At 41.1% G+C, this 23,365-nt stretch overlaps 1 protein-coding gene across 3 annotated transcripts in view; it reads left to right on the top strand.

The window, feature by feature from the left end:
* LOC126471177 (protein sickie-like) overlaps positions 1 to 23,365 on the top strand; it is a 749,505-nt gene that overhangs the window by 632,134 nt on the left and 94,006 nt on the right. For all 3 annotated transcript variants that reach the window (XM_050099283.1, XM_050099285.1, XM_050099284.1), the window contains one exon: positions 19,578 to 19,715. In XM_050099283.1, coding sequence (XP_049955240.1) covers positions 19,578 to 19,715 — 138 coding nt within the window. The remainder of the gene's footprint in view (positions 1 to 19,577; positions 19,716 to 23,365) is intronic.

Below are 23,365 nucleotides of genomic sequence, written 5' to 3'. Positions count from 1 at the left end.
AACCAGCACATGGACATCACTGGCACTGAGACAGAACCTGATTTCATTAGAAAACACAACAGATCTCCACCCTGTTCTTCAATGAGCTCTCCTGACCCCACTGAAGACACAAATAGTGGTAGATTGGGGTCAGTGGACTGCATGCTACAGGGTGTCTGGCTCAGAGCTGTTCTTGAAGTAACCAATTTTTAACAGTTCGTTGTGCCACTGTGGTGCCAGCTGCTGCTCAGGCTGCTGCTGCAGATGCAGTACTATGCACCAAAGCCATACGCCGAACACACTGGTCCTCCCTCTTGGTAGCGCACGTGGCTATCCAGAGCCTAGTCTTCTTGCGATCATACATTCTTGCCACCACTGCTCCAGCAGTCATGTACAGTGGCTATGTTCCTGCCAGGTCTTTTTGCAATATCACAGAAGGAACATCCAGCTTCTCGTTCAAACTTGGTGGTATGTTGACAAAGGCATATTTGTTGCTTTAAGGCATTCTTGACTAATATCAAATCACCACATCCAGTCTGAAAGTTAACTAACTCTCGTGATCGTTGTAGTGTGTATTTAAAGCAAACCTGGTTTGCATCCCGCAGTAGCGCTACTAGCGCCATTCTTTTGCAACTGATGTGGAAATTGAATAGACGTCATCTTTCAGCTGTAGAAACACACCTACCAACTTTTGTATGTCACACAACTCCTCCTTGATATTGTGTGTTTTTTTCCCACCAGTATATATGTGACAAAGTGACTCCATTTAAGAAATGAAAATCCAATGGAAATAGTTTCTTTTGTCAACTGAACATAAATAAAATTCAGTGTACTGACTTTAGTTTCATGAAAGAGTAATTGGTAATTATGGTCTGAGTAATGTCAGAATGAAAGTATTCAGGTAAGTATTGAGTAGAGAGGGTTTTGGTGTACTTGAAGATATGGCTATGTAACCAGATATTTAAATACTTCCAATATTGCCATCAATACAAAATTTGTTTTGGTTTGGTTTCATTTGGTCATACCAGTGTAGAGAGCAAATAATAATAATAAAAAAACTGTAATTTACAATCTTTGCTTGCTTGCGCACACACTACCTGTGACAGCAGGTTGGCCCACATCATAATCTGCTGGATAACATTCTGACTAAAAAAATTCAGATTATTGTCAGAGAAATTGCTTCATTATGGTAATTTAGTGTGGCATTTTCATTAAATAAAAGTTTAAAGAAATACTAAACCAATTTTCCAAAATTGTATAGTATACAATAGAAGTAGTGTAAATACCTGCTACTTCTACAGATGATGAAGGGATCGAAAGATGGTGGCATAAAAGAATTTATTCAGATCATTCAGAGAGATGAAAAATCTGTTGTGACAGGGGACTCAAATTTGGTAGGAAGAAGGAGAGAAGATAAATTAATAGGAAAACATAGACTGGAGGAAAAGAATGAAAGAGGAGGCCTCCTGTTAGATTTTATCACAGATCATAATTTAATCATTATTAACATGTGGTTGTCTAGAGGAAAGAAACTTTATAGATATCAGATGGTTTCAAATACATTACATAATGTTAAGACAAAGGTTTTTGAAACGATATTCTGAATGTCAAATCACAGATGTGGGCTCTGACCATAACTTAATGGTTATGAACTGCAGATTAAAATTGAAGAAATTTCTGAAAGGTAGGAGGTTAAAGAGATTGGAGCTGGATAAGTTAAAAGACTCAGAGGTTGCCAACACTTTCAAGGGGAGCATTAGGCACTGTCTGACTGAAACAAGGTAAAGGAACATGGTAGAAAAAGAATTTGTAGCTTTGAGGGATGGTATATTGAAGGCAACAAAGGATCAAATAGGCTGAAGGACAAAGTCCAGTAGAATACCTTCAATAACACACATTATTGAAATTATCTGATGAAAGGAGGAAATATAAAATTGCAACAAATGAAGGAGGCAAAAGATAATACAGCCATAAAAAAAATGAGATTGACAGAAACTGAAAAATGGCAAAACAAGAATGACTAGAAGAGAAATATGAAGCTGTAGAAGCATACATGAATACATGAGTATGGGAAAGATAGATTCCACATGTAGAATAATTAAAGAGACCTTGGAAAAAAGAGACGCAGCTCTTTGAATATCAGGAGCTCAGAGGCAAGCTAGTACTAAGCAAAGAAGGAAAGGTTTAAAGGAATATGTAGAAGGGCTGTATAAATGATAGAAGGGCTGTATAAATGAAACAAACTTGCAGATGATATCGTGGAAACAGAAGAGGAAGTAGATGAATATAAGTTGGGAAATATAATGCTGAGAGAAGAACTGTGCAAAGCACTGAAAAATCTTAGTAAAAAAAGAAGAAGAAGAAGAAGGAATGTAAAATACGAGGGTTGGAACGTAAATAGTGGTAACTATTTATTTACAGCCCGTACAAAATAGATGTGTGTTTCAAAGTTTTACTGACCTTCAAAGTAGTCACCAGCATTGTGTATAACCCGCTACCAGCAATGTGGAAGTCATAGGATACTCTTAGCAGTGCCAGTTGTGTTGACAGTTCGAGCGGCGCGGTCTATTGCCCGACGAATTTGTAGCAGTACTGAAGCAAATGCCGTGAAGTGTTTCCCTCAGTTTAGAAATAGAGTTGAACTTGCGAGGGCTTAAGTCAGGGGAGTTTAGTAGGTGGTATAGCACTTGCCATCAGTCAAACAAATCAGTAACAGCTTGCACTGTACGTGCTTGAACATTGTCCTACAAAATGATGGTCAGGTCCTGCAGAAAGTGTCGTCACTTCTGTCTCTAAGCTGGTCGTAGGTTGTGTTACAAAAATGAACAGCATAGAGACAGAAGTGATGACACTTTCTGCAGGACCCGACCATCATTTTGCAGGACAGTGCTCAAGCACATACAGTGCAAGCTGTTACTGATTTGTTTGACTGATGGGGCTGCTAAGTGCTATACCATCTACTGCACTCCCCTGAATTAAGCCCTCGTGAGTTCAACTCAATTTCTAAACTGAAGGAAACACTTCAAGGCATTCACTTCAGAACTGCTACAAATTTGTCAGGCAGTAGACCGCACTGCTCGGACTGTCAACACAACCGGCACTGCTAAGAGTGTCCTACGACTTCCACATCACTGGTAACAGATTATGCACAATGCTGATGACTACTTTGAAGGTCAGTAAAACTTTGAAACATGTATCCATTTTGTACGAGCTGTAAATTAATAGTTGCCACTATTAAAATTCCAACCCTCGTAGTTGACATTCCCCCATAATTACACTGTGTGGCAAAAAAAGTAAGCACCCGGAAGGGGAGGAGGAAATGAAATGAAACAAAACAAAATGAAATGAAACTTCACATGGTGAGGGGGTAAGTGGTGATATTTCAGGGATTAAAAAGTCAAATAAATTTACAAAGAACTTGGCTAATACAATTGGGAAGGAGTTCATAAAGCAGGTAGAGCCTCCGCTGAAGCATGCTGGCCTACAATTGTTGTAACTGGTCCTTGATATCCTGGATACATACTGGCATTGGATGATGTCAGAGCAGATCCCACATGTGTTCTATCGGAGACATATCTGGGGATCTCACTGGCCGTTGGAGTTCCTCAGCATCACGCCGACAGGTGATAGACACGTGTGGAGGAGGATTGTCCTCTTGAAAATTGGAAGCATGATACTGTCACATGAAAAGTAACACATGAATGACAAGATGCCTGTGATGTACCATTGTACCATCAGAGTTACCTCAATTACTACCAGCCATGACCTGAAGTCATATGCGATGGCTCCACACACCATGATGCCAGGAGTGATACCACTGAGCCTCTTGAAAACATTGAAAGAATAGGACCTAATCCGTTGTCACCAGTATAAGTGCTGACAATGGTAATCGGGGATATGCAGTACTGTCATTCATGACTGAACACAATGTGACACCATTCATCAGCAGTCCATGTTTTTAAGTCATGGCACCACTCAAAACACAGGCATTTGTGTGTGGTGTTACCAGCAGCCTACACATGGTATGGTAATTCCCTAGTCTGGCTACTGCTAGCCTCCATCCAGTGGTGTGGTATGATACAGAATGTTTCAGGGAAGTCCGTTACTTGTTCTTAGATGGCAGATACAATGTGATTGGGTTATGATTTGCTTGGTGCATAATATGGTGATTCTCCTTCTGATCCGGCATTGTTGACCAGAACCTTGACAAGTATGCCTGCCCTCGCATTCCCATGTAGTCCAACATCAGTTCAACCAAACAGCCAAATGGAGAGCCTCAATGAGGCCCCTTTCAAACTCTGTCAGGTGCTGTATCACACAAGTACATGGCATCTATATGTCCTTCAGTGATCATGGAACACTGGATGCTGTTCATACCCCTTATATACCCTACCAGGCCTTGTGACAACACTAAACACAAGCAACAGAAATGTATTGTAGTGGCCGTTTCTGCCTGTCACAGAGAATTGCAGCTTTAATCATTTACCTGTGTGTGTGTGTGTGTGTGTGTGTGTGTGTGTGTGTGTGTGTACAAAGTTACATTGACATCCTACCATATCTTTGGGAGAATATACCATGATAAAACTGTCCCCCAGGTGTGCAAGATATATGAGACAAAGTACCCTCTGACATCGAGAAGAATTTTAATTCCAGTTCCTCAGAAGGCAGATGCCGTCAGGTAGAAGTATTACTTAAGCATCAGTTTAATAGACAAGGTTGCAGTATATCGACATGTCTTATTTAGAGAAGAACGAAAAGACTGAGCGAAGCCAACCTCGGGGATGATCGGTTTGGGTTCAGGAGAAATGTAAGAACATGAAAGCAGTACTGACTCTAAGATTTTTCTTAGTTGATAGTCTGAAGGAAGGCAGAATTACATTTATAGCATTTGAGAAAATAGAGATGGCTTTTGACAGTGCTGACGCTGAAACTCTGTAGGTAGCAGAGATAAAATACAGGGAGTCGAAGGTTATGCACAACTTTTTCACGAACTTAACTGCAAACATAAGAGTTAAAGAAAATGAAAGGGAGGCAGCTAGTTGAAAGAGCATGAGACAGGTTTGTGATTTCTTCACATTGTTTTTCAGTTTGTTCATTGGGCAAGCAGAAAAGGAAACAATGGGTCAATCTGAAATGGAATTAAAGATCAAAGAGAAGAAATAAAATTTTATGGTATGCCAGTGAAATTGCAATTGTCAGAGGCTGCAAAAGTCGTGGAAGATCAGTTGAAAGTCCATTGGAATCCGTTTTATTTTTATTGCAGGCAAAGGCAAATGTATATAGTTAATTCAGTCATAAACTTGACAGACAACCCAGTCCTATCATATCCACAGGTGAACAGCCATAATGTGCCTTTCTAGATTTCAAAAAGTGTATTTGATAATGTAGCACAACATCATCGTATAAAAAATATATATTAATTATATGAAGTAACCTATTATTAATATAACTGTTTGAAAGCATCCTTAACACATGAAGTGCAGGACGTTACGTTTGATGGTAAGCATTCGTGAGGAACAAAGGTAAAACCAGTAGAGTCAAAATTATACAGGTGCTATCCTGAACTATGTTTTGAGATAAGAAACCAATGGTCAGAAATTAATATTTAATGCAGTGTCAGATGTTGAATGAGTAATGCATTTCAGACATGTATTTGTAAATTGCTAATCTTTCATAACAAACCACGTGAAAAAACAATTCATACTCATCTCTGATGTTCTTGCAGTTGGGTTTACAACTGTTTACAGTTCATGGTTCAAATGGCTCTGAGCACTATGGGACTTAACAGCTGTGGTCATCAGTCCCCTAGAACTTAGAACTACTTAAACCTAACTAACCTAAGGACATCACACACATCCATGCCCGAGGCAGGATTCAAACCTGCGACCGTAGCAGTCGCACGGTTCCAGACTGCGCGCCTAGAACCGCGAGACCACCGCGGCCGGCTTACAGTTCATGACTGAGTGTCAGTGATGGAGAATTATGCTACAGGAACTTGTAGTCATTTATTTTGTGTATGTTGCTGCAGGATGTAGTTTCAGGAAAGCCTAATGAATGTACATTCAAAAGTTTCCCAATGGGGGTAATGCCAATTGGAAGCAATGTTTGCCCTTGGATACAAATTTATGAGGACCTGGGTTCACTTAAGCCACAGAGAACTGGCTAAAGTTAATAACAAATACTTATTTGCACAGTAGAATTCAATGGGATATTGCTGGATTTAATGGGAGAAGACTTCTAAAGCATGATATGGACACTTCAGAGAATATAGTGTGGGAAGTAAGTACTGGTGGAGCAGAAATATTTGCAATGGAGCCAAACATTTTTGAACTCGGAGATCACTTTTGTGTATGGAGTATGTATGTTTTAATGCATGCATTGAGAACGGAGGATGTTACCTTGAACAGTTTTTGATATAACCTTTGTAGCAATAACTTGAGCTCGTCGTTACTGTTCAGCAAGACAATCCACTATTGCACCAAAAGGTACAAGTTGTTTAAGTTAGCAAAAACACTATATTAATTTTCAGCCATTAGTTTATTGCCTCAAAATACTTAGATTATAATCCTTTACCATCTTTATGGTTTTGACCTAAAACTTTGAGAGACACTATGATATAAATACTCTCTCAAATAGAGTGAGCAGCTCACTCAAGATTGTTTGCTGATTTGTCCACAGCTTACAGTAAAAGAGAGCAATTGGTGCCACAGTGTTTGTAATTAACCTCTTGACTTGGTCATCTCAGATTAATAGCTAGGAGCAAGCGATATGAAGTAGAGAAATATTTGAACCATTTGTAGAGAGTGTGAATGGATTGCTTTGATTTTATGGAAAATTTCCCGATAAGGATCCTGCATAAGAGATTGTGACCTTTTTTTAGTAATGCTCATTGAGGCACTCTGAAGAAGGATGTTAAATGCCATAAGAACTTTTATCTGCTCATAAAGTTTGTTGAAAATGTTACTTTTCCCTTGATAAGTATTCAAATCAAACAGAGGAGTGAGTGAGTAATGATGGTACTAGGTAATCTCTGACATGCAGCACTATGTAGTTCGATCCATCTGTAAACTGAGAAGGAACCAAACTTGGAGTGTAGTATGCCAATTATAAAAGTTGTCAAATAATTATCATTTACATGCACTATACAATACAAATGTTGCATACAACCTTACATTTCAATAGAGAAGTGGTAAAGTGCCAGACTACTAATCCAGTGGTTGTGGGTTTGCTCCCTGGTCATTTTTAGTTTTTTGATCTATCACTTATCACTTCTTTCACCTCTGGCAATGTTTGTCGATGTGAAAAATGCCAAGTTGCACTACGGTTCAGAATCGTTGTTAAACTGTGGGTCACCCTTCAAAACAATCCGTGGTTTGTTGGCTGCCTCACTTTAGATGGTGGAATGCAACAAATGGGTTTGGAGCACAGAGTGTAGTTCGGTTCACTATCTGAGAATAACTTCCAGCACTGGTCTTTAAACAAATTTAATAAATAGAAAATTTGGGAGTTCTGTAAAAATTTCAAGTTTAAGTAGTGTGATTCACTCGATTTGCTTCGATTTAACCGAGGAGACAAAACTAGAGTTTATTGTGCAGCATCTCTCCTTGCCATTCTGGAAAAGCCGACAAGTACCCATAAAGAGTAGTAGGAGCTCCTTGACTAGGTATCTGTTAGAGGCACAGTTTCTTCAGTAATCAATGACGCAGATACACCAGTGGAAAAAAATCGCAACACCAAGGAGTTGGTGCGACATAAACAAAAGTTGGTAAGTGTGTCTCCACATCTGAAAGATGATGTCTGTTCAGATTTCTTGCCAGTCAAATAAGAGTGGCGATAGTAGCATCACTACGAGGATGCAAATCAAATTTGCTTTAAATACACCCTGTAACGGTCAGGAGCATTGATTATCTTAGAGATCGGATGTGGTGAGTTGGTGTCAGTCGAGAATATCTTTAAGGTGACAGAGAGGCTATTATCAACATACCACTGAGTTTGTGCGAGGCTGTGTAATAGAACTACAAGAAACTGGATGTTCCGTTGTGATACTGCAGAAAGAACTGGCAGGAACGTAGGTACTGTACGTGATTGCTGGCAGCAGTGGTCACGAGAAGACTTGGCTCAGGATGTGGCATGAGAGGAAGACCATTGTGTTCAGCGTATGGCTCTGGTGCATCGTAATGTGTCTGCAGCAGCAGTTGGTACCACAGTGACACAATGAACTGTTAAAAATTGGTTACTTCAGGAACAGCTCTGTGACACACATCCTTCAGCATGTAGTCCACTGACCCCAAACACCAACGTTTGTGACTTTAGTGGTGTCAAGCAAGAGCTCATTGGAGAGCAGGCTGGAGGTCTATTGTGTTTTCTGATGAAAGTTGGTTCTGTCTCAGTGCAAGTGATGTCCTAGTGTCGGTTAGGAGAAGGCCAGTTGGGGGCGTGCAGCCAACCTGCTTTTGTGCTAGACGCACTGAACCTACACTTGGAGTTATCATCTAGGGCGGCCGAACTTCCCCGCATGGGGCCTCCCGGCCAACATTGCCGTACGATCATTTCGTTTCATCTAGGGTGTGATTTTGTATGACGGCAGGAGCACTCTCATAGTTATCTCACGTACATTGACTGCAAATTTGTATGTCAGTCTGGTGATTCAACCTGTTGTGCTGCCATTCACGAGCAGCATTCCGCCGGGGGGTGTTTTCCGACTGGATAACACTCACCCACATACCGCTGTTGTAACCCAACGTGCTCTACGGAGTGTCTTACATATCGCCTCGGCTTGCTCGACCACCAGATCTGTCTCCAATTGAGCACATATGGGACATTATCAGATGACAACACCAGCTTCATCCACAAACAGCTCTAATCGTCCATGTATTGACTGACCGAGTACAACAGGCACGAATGTCTATCCCACAAACTGACATCCAGCAACTGTACAACACAATGCATTCATGTTTGTATGTTTGCCTTTAACATTATGGAGGTTACACCAGTTATTAATGTACCAGCACTTCGCATTTGCAGTGCCTTATCTCACACTTACGTTAACCTGTGATCTTGCAGTTACTCACTTAAATGTGTAGATAGGCGACTGTATTCCCAAAATTTCATTACTGTACATTTATTGTTTTTTGGTGTTGCAATTTTTTTTCCTTTCAGTGTATTTCCCTTCAGTTTATTTCCCTTCAGTGCTTCACACTGGAAGATTAAATGTGGTACAGTTTCATTCCCTGTACCACGTAGTCTGCACTTAGCGCCTTTTTTGTCTATACCCATTGTGTGCAGGTGTTTCCTGAAGTTCTCATGGCCAGTCATTAGACCTACCGTGAGTTTAATGTACCCCCTGTTCGAGCCCATGAATACAGAACTTCTCTTAAAACACAGTTTTCAGCATCATTAGTTTGCCATATTTTTGTTTTTGGATTTCAGTCCAGTATTTTACGTGCTAACTCCTGATCCAAGTATGTAGTTTAGATTTTACCATCACCCTAGTGATGATTAAAACAGGTCCCGGCCCAACGAATGGAGTCATCACCCCTGCCCTGGCCAACTTATCAGCTTGTTCATTACCACTAATTCCTTCATGATCAGGGACCCACAGAATGTTTACTTCATTGCTTTCTCTCTGTGTCACGAAGGTTTTGTGGCATTATGCGATGATCTTTGATCTTATTGAAGAGGCTGATCCAGATTTCAGAGCTACTTGGATCTCAAAAATGAATGTACATGCAGTGATCCTTGTAACACCCATGGAAATTCTGAAGGTGAATGCATGCCTCCACCCGGAATACCGTAGCCAGATTCTGTAGAAAGATTGGGGTCTCCAGTTGAGACTGTACTCTGTATGCCCTGGCTCAGCACCCTGGTCTGTTTTTGACCTGTCAGTAAAACAGACTAAATCACCTGAACAGTGCTGTGTTTCTTTCTTCAACTGTTCCCTAATTCCTAAGGTGTCATTGTGAGATTTATTGAAGCAGCTGGAAATTATTATATATTCAGCAGGAATTTCTCCGATCATTCCTATGTTTTCTACATTCATTATATTAGCGTAGGATTCTAAAAATCCTAAGAATTTCCAGTTTTTACTCTGTATGTTCCTGCTGCATCCTACATTGTAAACCAAAGATGTAATTGGGATGTGGCCAGTGTGGTCTCCAACTCTGCAGTGGGAGTGCTGCTAATTCCATCCCTTATAACTAGGCAGGCCAATCTGCACATCTTCTTGAGCTCCTTAGCTGTCACCTTCTGCTCTTCTTCATTCCCCACCACACTGTTGCCCCATAAATTATCGTAGGTATTATTACAGAGGTGCAAAATCAGTGCATGCTCTGGGGTCTACGACCCCCCCCCCTTTTCTTCCCCCTACATATGCTCATAGTCGACACACCTTTTACCTAGGAAGATGCATCCTTTATTCACATAAGGGGTCTGTGTTAGTTTCACATCGAGCATTATCCCCAGATACTTTACTACCCTCTCTACTTGTAAAATTTCATCAAAGAGCTTAAGATTCCAATGACTGTCCAGGATATGCTTCCTTGTGAGCAGTACAACAATAGTTTCCCACCCTTAGATCCCGTATCCTACACCAGTTTTTCGCAACGTTCAGATTGCATTGTGCCAGTGTTGTTACAATACTTGCATATTTGCCAAGTATTCCCATGGCTAAATTGTGTGGGTACACTTGGCAAAAACAGTCTTTAGCATTTAGCTCTGTAATAAGCTCATCCACCAGTAGTGGTGACAAGACCCCACCTTTGAGACAACCTCTTATGGTGTCGATCACCATTTCCACAGTCATCATGGTAGTTTCTATCCTTCACGTACTCAACATGGCCATTATCTATCTAAATATAGTGCTCTTGATGCCATACACTTTTCCAACGATAATCATGGATTCAGAGATTGGGTTGCTGAATGCCCACTCAATATCCAGGAAGCTGCAGAGTGCAATTTCCTGATAGTATACCTTTCCAACAAGTTGATGAAGTGCTGTTTCACATGATTTACCTGACTGATATGCACAGTGTTTCCATGTAAAGGAACCTCAGTTAACATCTTTTCCCTAACGTGCACACTAATCTGTTTTTCTAATGTCCTTGGAAGAAAGCAGGACAGACTGATTAATCCTATTTCCTTAACTTTGGTATGATCAAGTCTCACTGCCTTTGGAATGAAAGCAACCTTCACTGTTCTCAAAGCATTAGGAGTGACTCCTGCAGCTAAATTGACTGTAAATGGTCTGCATAGGAGTCTGATTAATCATTCTCCTATCTGTTGCAGCAGAGCTGTTAAGATATGATCTGGACCTGGTGACTTGAACGGTTGAAATGTTTCCATCACCCACCAAATTTTCTCAAAATACACAGGTTTCTTAACAGATTCCCAGTTCTCCCATTGGTTATTTATAAACCAGTACCTCGCAGGGGCTGTATTATTGTCTGAACCAACTTCGAGAGTGCAGTGGGGGAATTGTTGATTTGGGGGAGGGGACCAAACAGTGATGTCATCGGTCCCGTAGGGGAGTGATGAGCACTTCCAGTGTCTCATGTGCTGACCTAGTATACTCACCATCGTCCCTCCTTAGTATGCCTGCTATATTTGTTGATAACATGCTATAGATTGTGTGAAATCTTCTCTGGCAGCTGCGCCTCCACACCTTCACAGAATACCTTCTGGGATGATTGTTTCACTTGCTTGACAGCAAGATTGTATTTAGCAAGGGCTTCTTGCTATTTTGCCCATTGTCGTTGCCTTCTTGCAAAGTTAAACACTCTCCTTATGTACATTCTTTGCAATGCCAGATTCTCATTCCAGCATGGTACATTCCTGTTTATATACTTATTGATGATCGGACAGTGTCCTAAATACAAGGTTATGATGTCAGCTATTACTTCATCTGTCAATTCCTGTATGTCTACTGGATTTCTTATTGAAGTTTTAACTTCACATATACAGCTATTTCCTATCTGAATTCCAGCTGGTCTTTCTAGGGAACCGTACTTGTAGACTTTAGTCTGTTTAACACCCATTTCCAGGTTAAACATAATGTACATATGGCCAGACTAGGATAGTTCCATTGCTGTATGCCATTGGTTGATGTAGCTACCTATTAAAGTAGCCCCAAAATTTATGTGAATTACTTTTTCTCTTCTACTGTTGAAGGTAGATTTCTTACCCACAGTCAAGATCTCTAGGTTGCTGTCTGACAGGTGTTCATGCAGGTACTCAACTCTGCTGTTGGTGTTGCTATTTCCCCACATTAGGTTTTGGCTATTGTCATCACAATAAAGAAGTAGTTGTTCATTCAGCTTCAAGCAGCTGTGTTTTCAGTCTTCTCACTTTCTGGAGTGTAGAAGCACTGTCCTTGTAAGGGACGTATGCTGAGGACAATACCATTTCCCTTGTGCTCCCTTACTTACGCTGCTCCATTGTGATGGTCACTAAGCCCAAGGACAGTTCACCATTGGTATGAATGAAATTCCATTTGTAACAAAAATGGATATTCTGGGGATTTTTAGATTAGTTGCAAAGTCAACTTACTTTCAGTTCCTCCAAAACCTGATATGGCCTTTTTATACAAATAGGATCCTTTGACTAGGGCCACACCCACATCCTGTCTTCCCAGAACATGACTGTTGCCCTCTTACTGTGCTGCAGATTTATCTGCAATACTTCCAGCCACCAGCTTGCCACCATTATCACCTTTGATGTCATTAATCACACTGACAGTCACCTGTGAGAGCTCTAAATACAGTTTTAGGTCTTGCTCCGCATTACCTTCAGGGATGTCTCTTAGATTTTTGCCAGAAGGGTTTGGTCATCAGTTCCAACCTTGTGATTAATGGTCCTGTGGCCCTCTGTCAAGACTTTATGGTTCTGAATTGGTACTTTCTCTAATAGCTTGTCTGGGGGAACATCCTTAAGTAGTTTTGGTACCCAGTTTCATATTGTAGCGTTCTTGACTGTTCAGCAGATGTCTTGACCAGCAACTTCGCCTCAGCCCATGGAGCTATCTTGAGCAACATCTCATTCAGCCAGTCAACTGCCCCCATTACCTCATGTACAAATATTAGAGCACCTATATCCAGATAGACCAGTCCTAGCCAAGATTTCCACTTAAGGAACACGCTATCGCTCTGTGAACGCAGCTGAGTATTCTCAGCGCTCTGGCTTCTGCCACCACTGCACTATTTGAGCAGCTGTGTGACTGAGACAACTATAACTGAAGGCTGTACACATGGGAAACTTAGGAAGATGTGTTTGCAACATAGTGTGATCACTTCTAAGAGGTGAATATTGCAACATACTGTTACAAGCGGCATTTTATCGCTATTGTGTATTGTCAACTTTTTATTTTTCTCTCAAAGCAATAAATTTACTACCTAATTCAGACAGTACATTAGACATTGCTAATACAGTGAGCAGATGTACGAAAGCCTTTACATACAGGCATTTAACATTAAGTTATGATATTTACAAATTGATAGGCATTTCAATTTTAGAGTAAGGTGTAATTTATCTGGAACTGTGGCTCATTATACAGTTAAATATATGGACATACTGCAGATTAAAGTCTATTAATTTATCAAATGTTTCCCAATTCATAATAGAAAAAAAGTTCATACACATACATTGAACCAAACATGGAAATAATATAAGCAGCTTCTCTGTGCAGTTGAGGATATTGTTCTTGGTGTAACATTCTGTTAGTCTTGTAAATTTCATGCATTGGAGAAACAGGTCATTGAGCCAGGTGTACTACACTGTAAGTCTATTAGCTCAAGTTAGAAGTAATGAAGTACACCAGCAGTCAAAAGTGATAATGGTCTGACAAATCAATCAAAATCAGTGATCGCGCAAAGTCTTGGAATCTGTTTGGGAACTCATGGTGATACGTTTTAATTATTGAAATGTAATCTGTTATATCTGGTCCACAAATGACTACCTTGTACTCTGGTAAATGTTCAGCTGATGAACTTGAAGCTGATTTTTCCATTGTTAGCAAACTGTGACAAGCCAGCTGCCTTGCTCTAGCAATGTCTGGCTGCAGCCTTTCCTTGTTCCTCCTTACACTCAGCCCAAATCACCACTGCTCTCGGAGCACTAGGCAGGCGTGCAGCTGTAACATTTGTGGAGCTCTGTTTGGCGAGGCCTGAAATAAACCCTTTTGAATTTGGAGCTTTGATGTGTGTCCTCCACAATTTTTTTCCAAAATAGGCCATCTGTACTAGCTCCTCCTGCTGTAAGGTGATGCTAACAGGAGGGTAGTTTTGTGGAACAACTGTCTTACTAAAATCCAAGACTACAGTACTATAGTACTGATTCCCTGTTTTCTGCCTCAGCTTTTCATGATTGTATTTATTCTGTGAATTTGGAATAACACACCCTTGCTACCTGTCATAGAGATCGAAGGAGCCTGTTTATCCCTTTCACTTCGAGACAGTGTTTTCTTTGGGATATTAAAGATCTTTTAGTTCCCTCCATATGTTTATAGGAAGCCATTCGTTTCTCTCCTTTTCTCTTTGTTCTCTAAGAAGTTTCCTCCCCTGTACCCCAGACAAGGCAGATCTGGTTCCTCCCCTGATCCAGTTGTCGAAACACCTTCAGTTGGCTCGGCACATGATGTCTGGGTGTTTAAGGTCTCTTGAAGGTTAAATCCCTAAGTTTATTTGTTTTTCTACTATGCTATCCACTTTGGTCACATGAGTATAGGGGATATATGTTGGTCCACACTAGCAAGCCCCATGTTGGGTAAGGCTAATTACTCAGAGAGGTCGCCCGGTATCCCTAAGGCTCTGTTCATGCATGATACATCATCCAGTGTGCCACACACCCTTTGGAATTGGTCATGTCACACTTTGGATTGGAAGTGTGCTTTCATTTTGTCCCGATTGTTCCATCCGATACACATTTTCATGTGAATCAGATGGTCAAAGAGGGAGTGCTTATCCACATCACCTCAGAAAGGATCTACTTTTGCATGGAGACAAGCTCCCCAGATAAAAGCAGGAAGCACTAATGAAGAGGTGATTCACTTAATACCGCAATAGATAAATAAATAAATATTAATAGGATAGACCACTTCTCACCTTCAAAATTAAGTGTTAGATGATGATTCATTATATAAGTAGCAGTGCCTGCCAGACTTCTTAATACATTTTCAAAGTTGGAATAATAAACATAAATGAACACACATCTGGTTCCATAATGCCACTGTCAGTAACTTTGGATGTGCTGGATGAACAGACAGGAGTTGATGATTTGGGAGGATCCCTCTTCCATACACTTTTTCCACTCACAAAATTTACTTCCCATTAACAATTGTGTTCTCAGTTATCAAATGTTCAGTTACAATTGATTTTATAGTTACCACATTTCATCATTAGGCACCTTAGTAGATGCTATTAAATCATCAATGTCACAAGTTCTTGCTCAACAGGATTATTGTGTATAACATTCGGTATATTAGACGCACATAAGAATTTTTCTCATATAGTGCTCAAGAGAACAACTTCATCTTTATTGTGGCATAATTACTATGATGCTGAATGTCAGCATATCTAATGTATTCGATGTTATATATGATATTTCTTCAGAGCAAGTACTTGTGACATTGATTATGGTAGCTACTCTAAGAGGCATGTTGATGAAGTTCATGAACTTTGAAATTGATTATGTTTGCATATATATTCATCAGGCTCAAAGCTGTTAATGAGGAATTTTTTTTAATAAAAGTAAGTTAATAATATTACAGCTGAGCAAATCTGGTACACCATTCAATAGAGGCTCATACAATGAAACCAGTCCTAAAACCAGGAATGCTGCGTCTTCATAAATTTGCTCAGTTGTGCTTGATCTTCCCACTCCAAAGAAGAATGAGAGTTAAGTCAGTGTCCAACACGTTGTATGTCCTCATTTCACATTCAGCACTTTCTTTTTAATGAGATTGTCGTCTCAGTCATTATTTGTATATCATACATGCTTTTTCATTATCATAATTTATTCAGTAATAAGAGAAAATGTGGGTGCAGGCATCCAAAGCCAGTGTCATCTTCAATAAAATGTGTATGGATGTGTGACTGCACTTTCTTGTGGCTTATAAAACCAACGGTTTGGCAACTGTTATAAGTATGCCTCATTAGGACAACATATCAACTACTGAGTATGTGCTGCATTCAGATCTTATGCAGTATAATTGCATCCTGCTCATAGACTCAGTTTATCAGGAACATCACTGAACTCTTATTTCGATTGGGTAGCAGCGGTGGGGACTTTCAGCTGATGTCATAGACTCGAGGTTTGTGTAACTTTGATTTTGTTGCTGCTTGTGCTTTGGTTGTGTCTCACCCTCCTTTTAGTTTTATTTTGTGATTCCATAATACTGTATATTGTTCTGCCATCGGGGTTTCTATACACTTCCGCTCTGATAACGGAAAGTGCTCCATTCTCTTCAATTTCAACTGTGTATTGGATCTTGGCATGCTGTCAAAAAAATGGCTCTGAGCATTATGGGACTTAACATCTGAGGTCATCAGTGCCCTAGAACTTAGAACTACTTAAACCGAACTAACCCAAGGACATCACACACATCCATGCCCGAGGCAGGATTCAAACCTGCGACCGTAGCAGTTGCGTGGTTCCGGACTGAAGCGCCTAGAACCACTCAGCCACTATGGCCGGCTGGCATGCTGTCGATTGAGGTTGAGGTGGAAGTTGTGAAGTGTCTCCTTACCTTATGTACAGATGACAATAGTCATCTCTGTACTAAAGCTAATATTTGGGGCAGAACAATGCAGACTGGAGCTCTTGATTCTTTGAACACTTCCATAAATATGTCTGCTTCAACTGGCTAGAGTGGAGATCCCTTAATTACACGTGATTTCCCTAAATCACTCCAGGCAAATGCCGGGATGGTTCCTCTGAAAGGGCATGGCCGACTTCCTTTCCCATCCTTCCCTAATCTGATGGGACCGATGACCACGCTGTCTGGTCTCCTTCCCCAAAACCAACCAACCTTAACTACACCATCCATCTGCTCATAAAACTTCCCTTACAATCTGGAGTACATGGTCACTAAACACTGTTGCATGAATTCAGAGATATCGGGTACCACACGTTGATGTGGAATGTTGATGGTCTCCTTATCTGTTACATTTTTTTTAATAAGGACTTGATGTTGAAGCTCACCATAAGGTTTATTGATAGTATTCACTCGTCTTTTAAAAGTGCAATGAAGTGGATGGAGTTCCGGATGGATGACTGTGTGGCCTACCAAATGCCACCGCCTCTGAGTCAGAATTTTAGTCAGGAAGTGGGTCGATGAATTTGTTCCATTGACTATGGCTCTTAGGGGTAAGTTTCTTTGTGTACCTTGAGTACTGTTAGAATCTGCGCCATGAGTCTTCTTGCCATGTGAAATTCAATTCTAGGGTACAAAAGCAGGCTGTGTGTCTTTTGATTATTCTGGCTGTCTGATCTCCCCCAAGTTCCTTACAAATGGGTCCACTAAGTCCTGCATTCTGCTGCTGTAATGTCATGTGCATGACAATGATGGTATTTCTCTTTTCTCCTTATATAACAACTATGTCACAGTTGTTTTTCAGTTTCATGATGACTTTTCATTTTTCCATTGTGATGTTTGCTTTCGGTGGATTTACACAATTAACGATCCTCAAAGTGTCTTGCGTAACTTGGTAAAAAAACTTCCTAAAGCCAAGATTGCCTAAATATTTCTTTATTTTCAGCAATCGGTTTTGACAGACTTTGCTGTCATCTTCAGGTTTTCAAATTTTTTTAAAAAAAATGTATGCAAGAGAGTTGGAACCTCATGCCAAGTTCTCATGTTAGTGGATAAAATGTAGCAACTTATGCAAAGGTTTGTCAACAATAAAACATTTACAATCATAAAGCAACTTGTGTATGTGGCCATGTCCATACATGTAATGCTCACAGATGATTTTTACATCAGAAAAATCACAATACAAAATAACAGTATTATCAGAAGGAAAGTTGTTACTCACCATATAGCAGAGATGCTGAATCACAGATAAGCACTACAAAAAGACTCACAATTAAAGCTTTCAGCCATTACGGCCTTTGTCAACACACACACACACACACACACACACACACACACACACACAAAAAAAAAAAAACTGCAGTCTCAGACAACTGAAACCACAGTGTCATTTCTGTTGCCTGAGACTGCAGTCGTGTGTGTGAGTTACATTTGTGTGTGTGTGTGTGTGTGTGTGTCTATTGTTGGTGAAGGCCTTAATGGCCAAAAGCTTTAATTGTGAGTGTCTCTTTGTTGTGCCTATCTGTGACTCAGTACCTCCATCTCCGCTATATGGTGAGTAGCAAATTTCCGTCTCAAAATATTGTTATAATATACAATAAAATGCATAGTAGCACATCTGTTAAGTTAGCTTGACATGTTCCATTTATTGCTGATCCACCTTAGATGGCATTATGGTGGAATCCTGAACACATTTTTTAACAGAATTTTTGAAGATCTGAAGATAACAGCAAGGTCTGTCAAAACTGGTTGTTGAAAATAAAGGAAAGTATATGTGATCGTGGCTTTAGAATTTTCTTTTTTACCAAGTAAAACAGATCAATCCTCATTTCCCAACATGATAAGAATCAGTTGTTTTACCCAACGTTTTCTTCGTTGACTCTTGGCAACTAATGTAACAAAGCTTTTGCTGGTTCAATAATATTTTCTTTTGGAACATATTTAGGTGCAATGGTAAAATTTGTCTTTTTGGCCAGGACTTTTATACTGACATTACTAAGAGTATGGCTTGGAAAGTTGACCACCATCCAATGCTTTTCAGCAGTAGATGATAACATAGGAAGGCCTATATCCGGAGTGTTGAACTACTATGTCTATCTGTTGGAGATACTGTCACTTGATTGGGTAGCTTGTTGGTTTGTGAACCTGTCACCATTATCTCGGACCACTGCTTCCAATTTTCTGGCAAGGAAAAGTTGCATCTGAATCAGTCTCCTGTTGTTGACCTCGAAGTTGTAGCATGTATTATGAATATTTCCATGCAGCAATGCTTTACTGCCTTGGAGACCTTTTTCGATGTTAATGGGTCCCATCAGCTGAAGGAATTTAGCTACAGTGTCCATATCCCAGCATCTTTTCAAGAAAGTGAGGCTATTCAGTGATTTGCATCTCTTTACCCTCTACAATTTCAGCTGCTGCATGTGTGTGTGTGTGTGTGTGTGTGTGTGTGTGTGTGTGTGTGTGGAGAGAGAGAGAGAAGATTGTTCCAAAAGAAACTTTATGATGTTTACTAAAAATACATTGTGGCCAGTGGAGATTATTTGAGAGAAATAAAAGTATGTTGATAATTTTTTCTTATCCTCTTTTAATATCATTTATTAATATTTTAGAAACATGATTTTTATTTTTATTATTAACGAGTTTGGTCACTGAAAAATTTATTTTGTTTCTTATTTTATATATACATTCACCATTTTTCATTTATTTCACCCCTTCTTCACTGTAGATGGTATCTATATTTGACTGTCCTCACATGAGGGTTAATCAGAATTTATGTTTTGGGATTTGTAAATTATAGGTCAACTAAATCAGAGAAGCTTTATCCGTCCATGCTGCAGCGCTCTGAAGAAATTGAACCCTACTACTGTGTTCCTCTTGGAGCCTCACAGCCAACTAGCCCCACTCCCAGCCAAGTTTCTCAAGGAACTCCTTCGAGGTAAATGCCTGTCTCTCTGTGTTTTTAAATGTTTCCATCATTCATTGTTGGCCAGCAGTTGTATGTTACAGTGGTTGTGTATTTTATAGTTTGAAAATAACTTATTATTAGAAACAACAGACACTAAACAAAGTACTGCAAGCATTGTAGTTTCCAGTTTTATCCAAGACTTATTACTTGTTCACACAGTATGAGCTGAGCAAGTATCTTCCATAACACTTTGTTGAATGTGTCAGAAATGTTTCGTAAAATCGACACAGTATGCAGTGTAAAATCACGTTTTCTATTTAATTGCATCATTGAAAAATATATGGATAAATGAATAAGAAAAGGAAACAGCTAATGTTATTTACCCTAAAGGGATAAAATGCTGCCTGATTGACATATAAAAAAATCAGTATCTATAACTTGTTCATATTGGCCCATGCACTACAGTACATTCAGGTTTACCTTTGTGGTAGAGCACCAGTTGTTTAAGTAGAAAATCTCCAGTGCACTGCTCACTATCCTTGTTGTGGAAACATGAGTTCCACAAAAATGATTGCAGAAAATACTCGAGTAGGAATCTTCAACAACTTGCTGTTAACATCAGTAATTTTACTGACAGTGAGAACAAGAAAGATGTAATAATGCCGACAGAGAAAGTGACATGAAGTATAAGCAAATATTGACAATCAGAGGTTAAGTGAGTGAGTGCTAAGTGGAGCTGGGTTTAGGTGTATATCCTAAAGCAGAATAAGTAAAGCACACACATTCCAGTCAATGAAGGAAAATTGGAGGAAAAAAAAAATTCATGTAGTTGGGAATTTTTGTACAGTGATAGGAGGGAGTGCGAGAAACAACATACTGAAAGCCCTGACCAGTGGAGGGGGAGGGGAGTGTTTTAAAGCCCACTTTATATTTTTCTTGAATAACTCAAAAACCCTCGCTTGTAGTGAAAATGTTTCCCAATACAAGATTAAACCATTTTAAATTTCCTACAAAATCATCTCTTTCATTTTTATCGAGGACCAGTAGTTTCTGCATTGCAGGGGATGGAAAAATAGCAGATTATTAAAAATAATGTTTTAATTTTATTTTCTTTGTTGTTAAATGAATTTGTTTAAGAACAAATATTAAAATAATGAGTGTGTTTACTGCGTCTAATTGCAGTAGAGCCAATATTAAGGGAAAAATTGTGTACCAGAGTGGGAGAAGGTCAGTGGGATAGAAGCTTGAGGTGAGACAAGGTAGGTCACTGGATTGTGGACATGCACTTGTCTGTTTCATAGGTCTGTAAACTGAAGAGTGAGCAGACAGTTCCCCATTCTGCTTACCACAGTATATCACAAGAAGCAACTACAGGGTGTTTCACAAACTTATACTGACTCTTTCACAGCTCGCTATGTGAATCACTGCAACAAAGCGTGCAGACATGCCCAGGTTGTGTTTATTTTCCACAGAGCCCATTAACACTGTTATAACGCCAAGTTTAACACATATATTTCAGAACGACACGACACATATAAGTCACAGAGTCAGTTGACAAGCAAGACATGTGTACACGTTAGCATTCGAATGAACACTGAGTCCCAGTCTAGCGGCCGCTGCTCGGCTGGCCGCTTAGGTGGCGCAGCTGCTGCATGGCTGGCAAACAGCGCCGCATGTAGAGGACGCGCATAATTGCGCGGCGGCGCTTTGAATGATCGGCGAGTCACAACACTTTTCCCCCCTTTGAAATTGTTGCACTGGTCCTGATGGATGTGTCCTGGAGATGGCTAACATCCATAGGTGTTGTTTGACTCGCTGTAAAGTCTCGAGGAGGAGGCTTCCCGTATGGACGGAAGTGTCCCCGATGATAACGGGTCGAGATGACAGGAGACGTAGGGGTCGAATCTGCTGGGTCCCCATGCACCAATCTGCCCATTGCGGCAAGTCCAGTTGATATAACAGGAGACGTGGGCGATGTGTCGGCGTCCGTTGGAGGAGGAGGCGAGTAGATTGGTTCTGACAGAGGATGGTTATCCGGTTCCTGCATGGGCACATATCCTGGTGGTGTCCGTTCTTGTGCTGGCCTCGCGATGACAGTGAGAGGGCTGCGTTGTGAGTATGGAGAGACACCAAGATCCCGAGCATCAGGTAGAGCCGAAGGTGGTGTAGCGGCATTCGGAACAGGCGTTGCCGGCACACGAGGCCGAAGCTGGTCCGAATGACGCACTGCAACACCCGTGTCCGTCTGGATTTCATACAGGCATCGGCCACGGTGTCGTAAGATGCGGCCCGGACTCCATTTTGGCCGCCTGCCACATCCCCGTACCCAGACGAGGTCGTCGGTGGTGAACCGGCCAAGTGAAGGCACCCGCGGCCGTGAAGTGGAAGGCCGCAGAAGATGAAGTAGCGTGCGGGGCTGTTGGCCATGTAAGAGCTCAACCAGGCTGTGGTCGCCCATGGGGTGAAACGGTAAGACGCCAGAAACTGGAGAAGCGCATCATCATCAGCAGCAGAAGAAGTCAGAAGTTTCCGCATCTGAGCCTTAAATGTGCAGACCAGTCGTTCAGCCTCACCGTTTGATTGTGGATGGAACGGCGGGGCCGTGACATGTATAACGCCGTGACGAGCACAAAAATCCGCAAATTCGGAAGAAGCAGATTGCGGACCATTATCAGTAACAAGAGTAGAGGGGAGGCCTTCCAGAGAAAAAATGCGGGCGAGAGCACTGGTGGTTGCTGCGGTGGTAGGCGACGTGCAACGGACAATGAAAGGAAAGTTAGAGTAGGTGTCAATTACGAGGAGCCAATAAGTACCTAAAAAGGGTCCCGCAAAGTCAGCGCGAATGCACTCCCAGGGCGTCTCAGGCGAAGGCCACAGTGACAAAGATGACTTCAGGGCAGCGGCCAGTGACGCACAAGGGCCACAGCCAGCGACCATATGTGCAATTTCAGAGTTGATGCCAGGCCAGTACACATGACGGCGCGCCAGAGATTTTGTGCGAGACACACCCCAGTGCCCTTGGTGAAGGAGGCGCAAGACCGAAGCATGCAAAGACACAGGTACCACAAAACGCGGCAAAGCATTGTCAGTGGAAAGGAGGATAACGCCATCCCTAGCCAGGAGGCGGTAGCACAAAGCGTAGTAGTTCTGCAACGGATCAGAAGTCTTAGCAGACGGTCGATCTGGCCAACCCTTCTGAATACAGCGTAAAACCCGGGAGAGGGTAGGGTCAGAACCCGTAGCAGCCGCCAGCCTGTCCCCAGTGATGGGGAACCCGTCCACAATCCAGGTGGAAACACAAAAGTTTGTCCCTATCGAATGCCAGATCAGGACCCATGGGAAGGCGAGACAGAGCATCAGCATTTGCATGTTGAGCCATTGGCCGGAAATGAATCTCATAATTGAAACGAGACAAGTAAAGAGCCCAACGCTGTAGGCGGTGTGCAGCCTTGTCGGGAAGTGATGTTGATGGATGAAACAAGGAAACAAGTGGTTTGTGATCCGTAACAAGATGAAATTTTGAGCCACAGAGAAAAACACCAAACTTATGAAGAGCATAAATAATGGCGAAAGCTTCTTTTTCAATTTGAGAATACTTTTGTTGGGCATCCGTGAGCATTTTGGAGGCATAAGCAATGGGTTGTTCCGAACCGTCAGAAAAACGGTGCGCAAGGACTGGC

This window comes from Schistocerca serialis, chromosome 3 (genome assembly GCF_023864345.2).
Source record: "Schistocerca serialis cubense isolate TAMUIC-IGC-003099 chromosome 3, iqSchSeri2.2, whole genome shotgun sequence".
In the NCBI taxonomy this organism is placed as follows: Eukaryota; Metazoa; Arthropoda; class Insecta; order Orthoptera; family Acrididae; genus Schistocerca; species Schistocerca serialis.
Note: the sequence above shows the minus strand (reverse complement) of the source record. Positions and strands in the feature narration are given on the sequence as shown.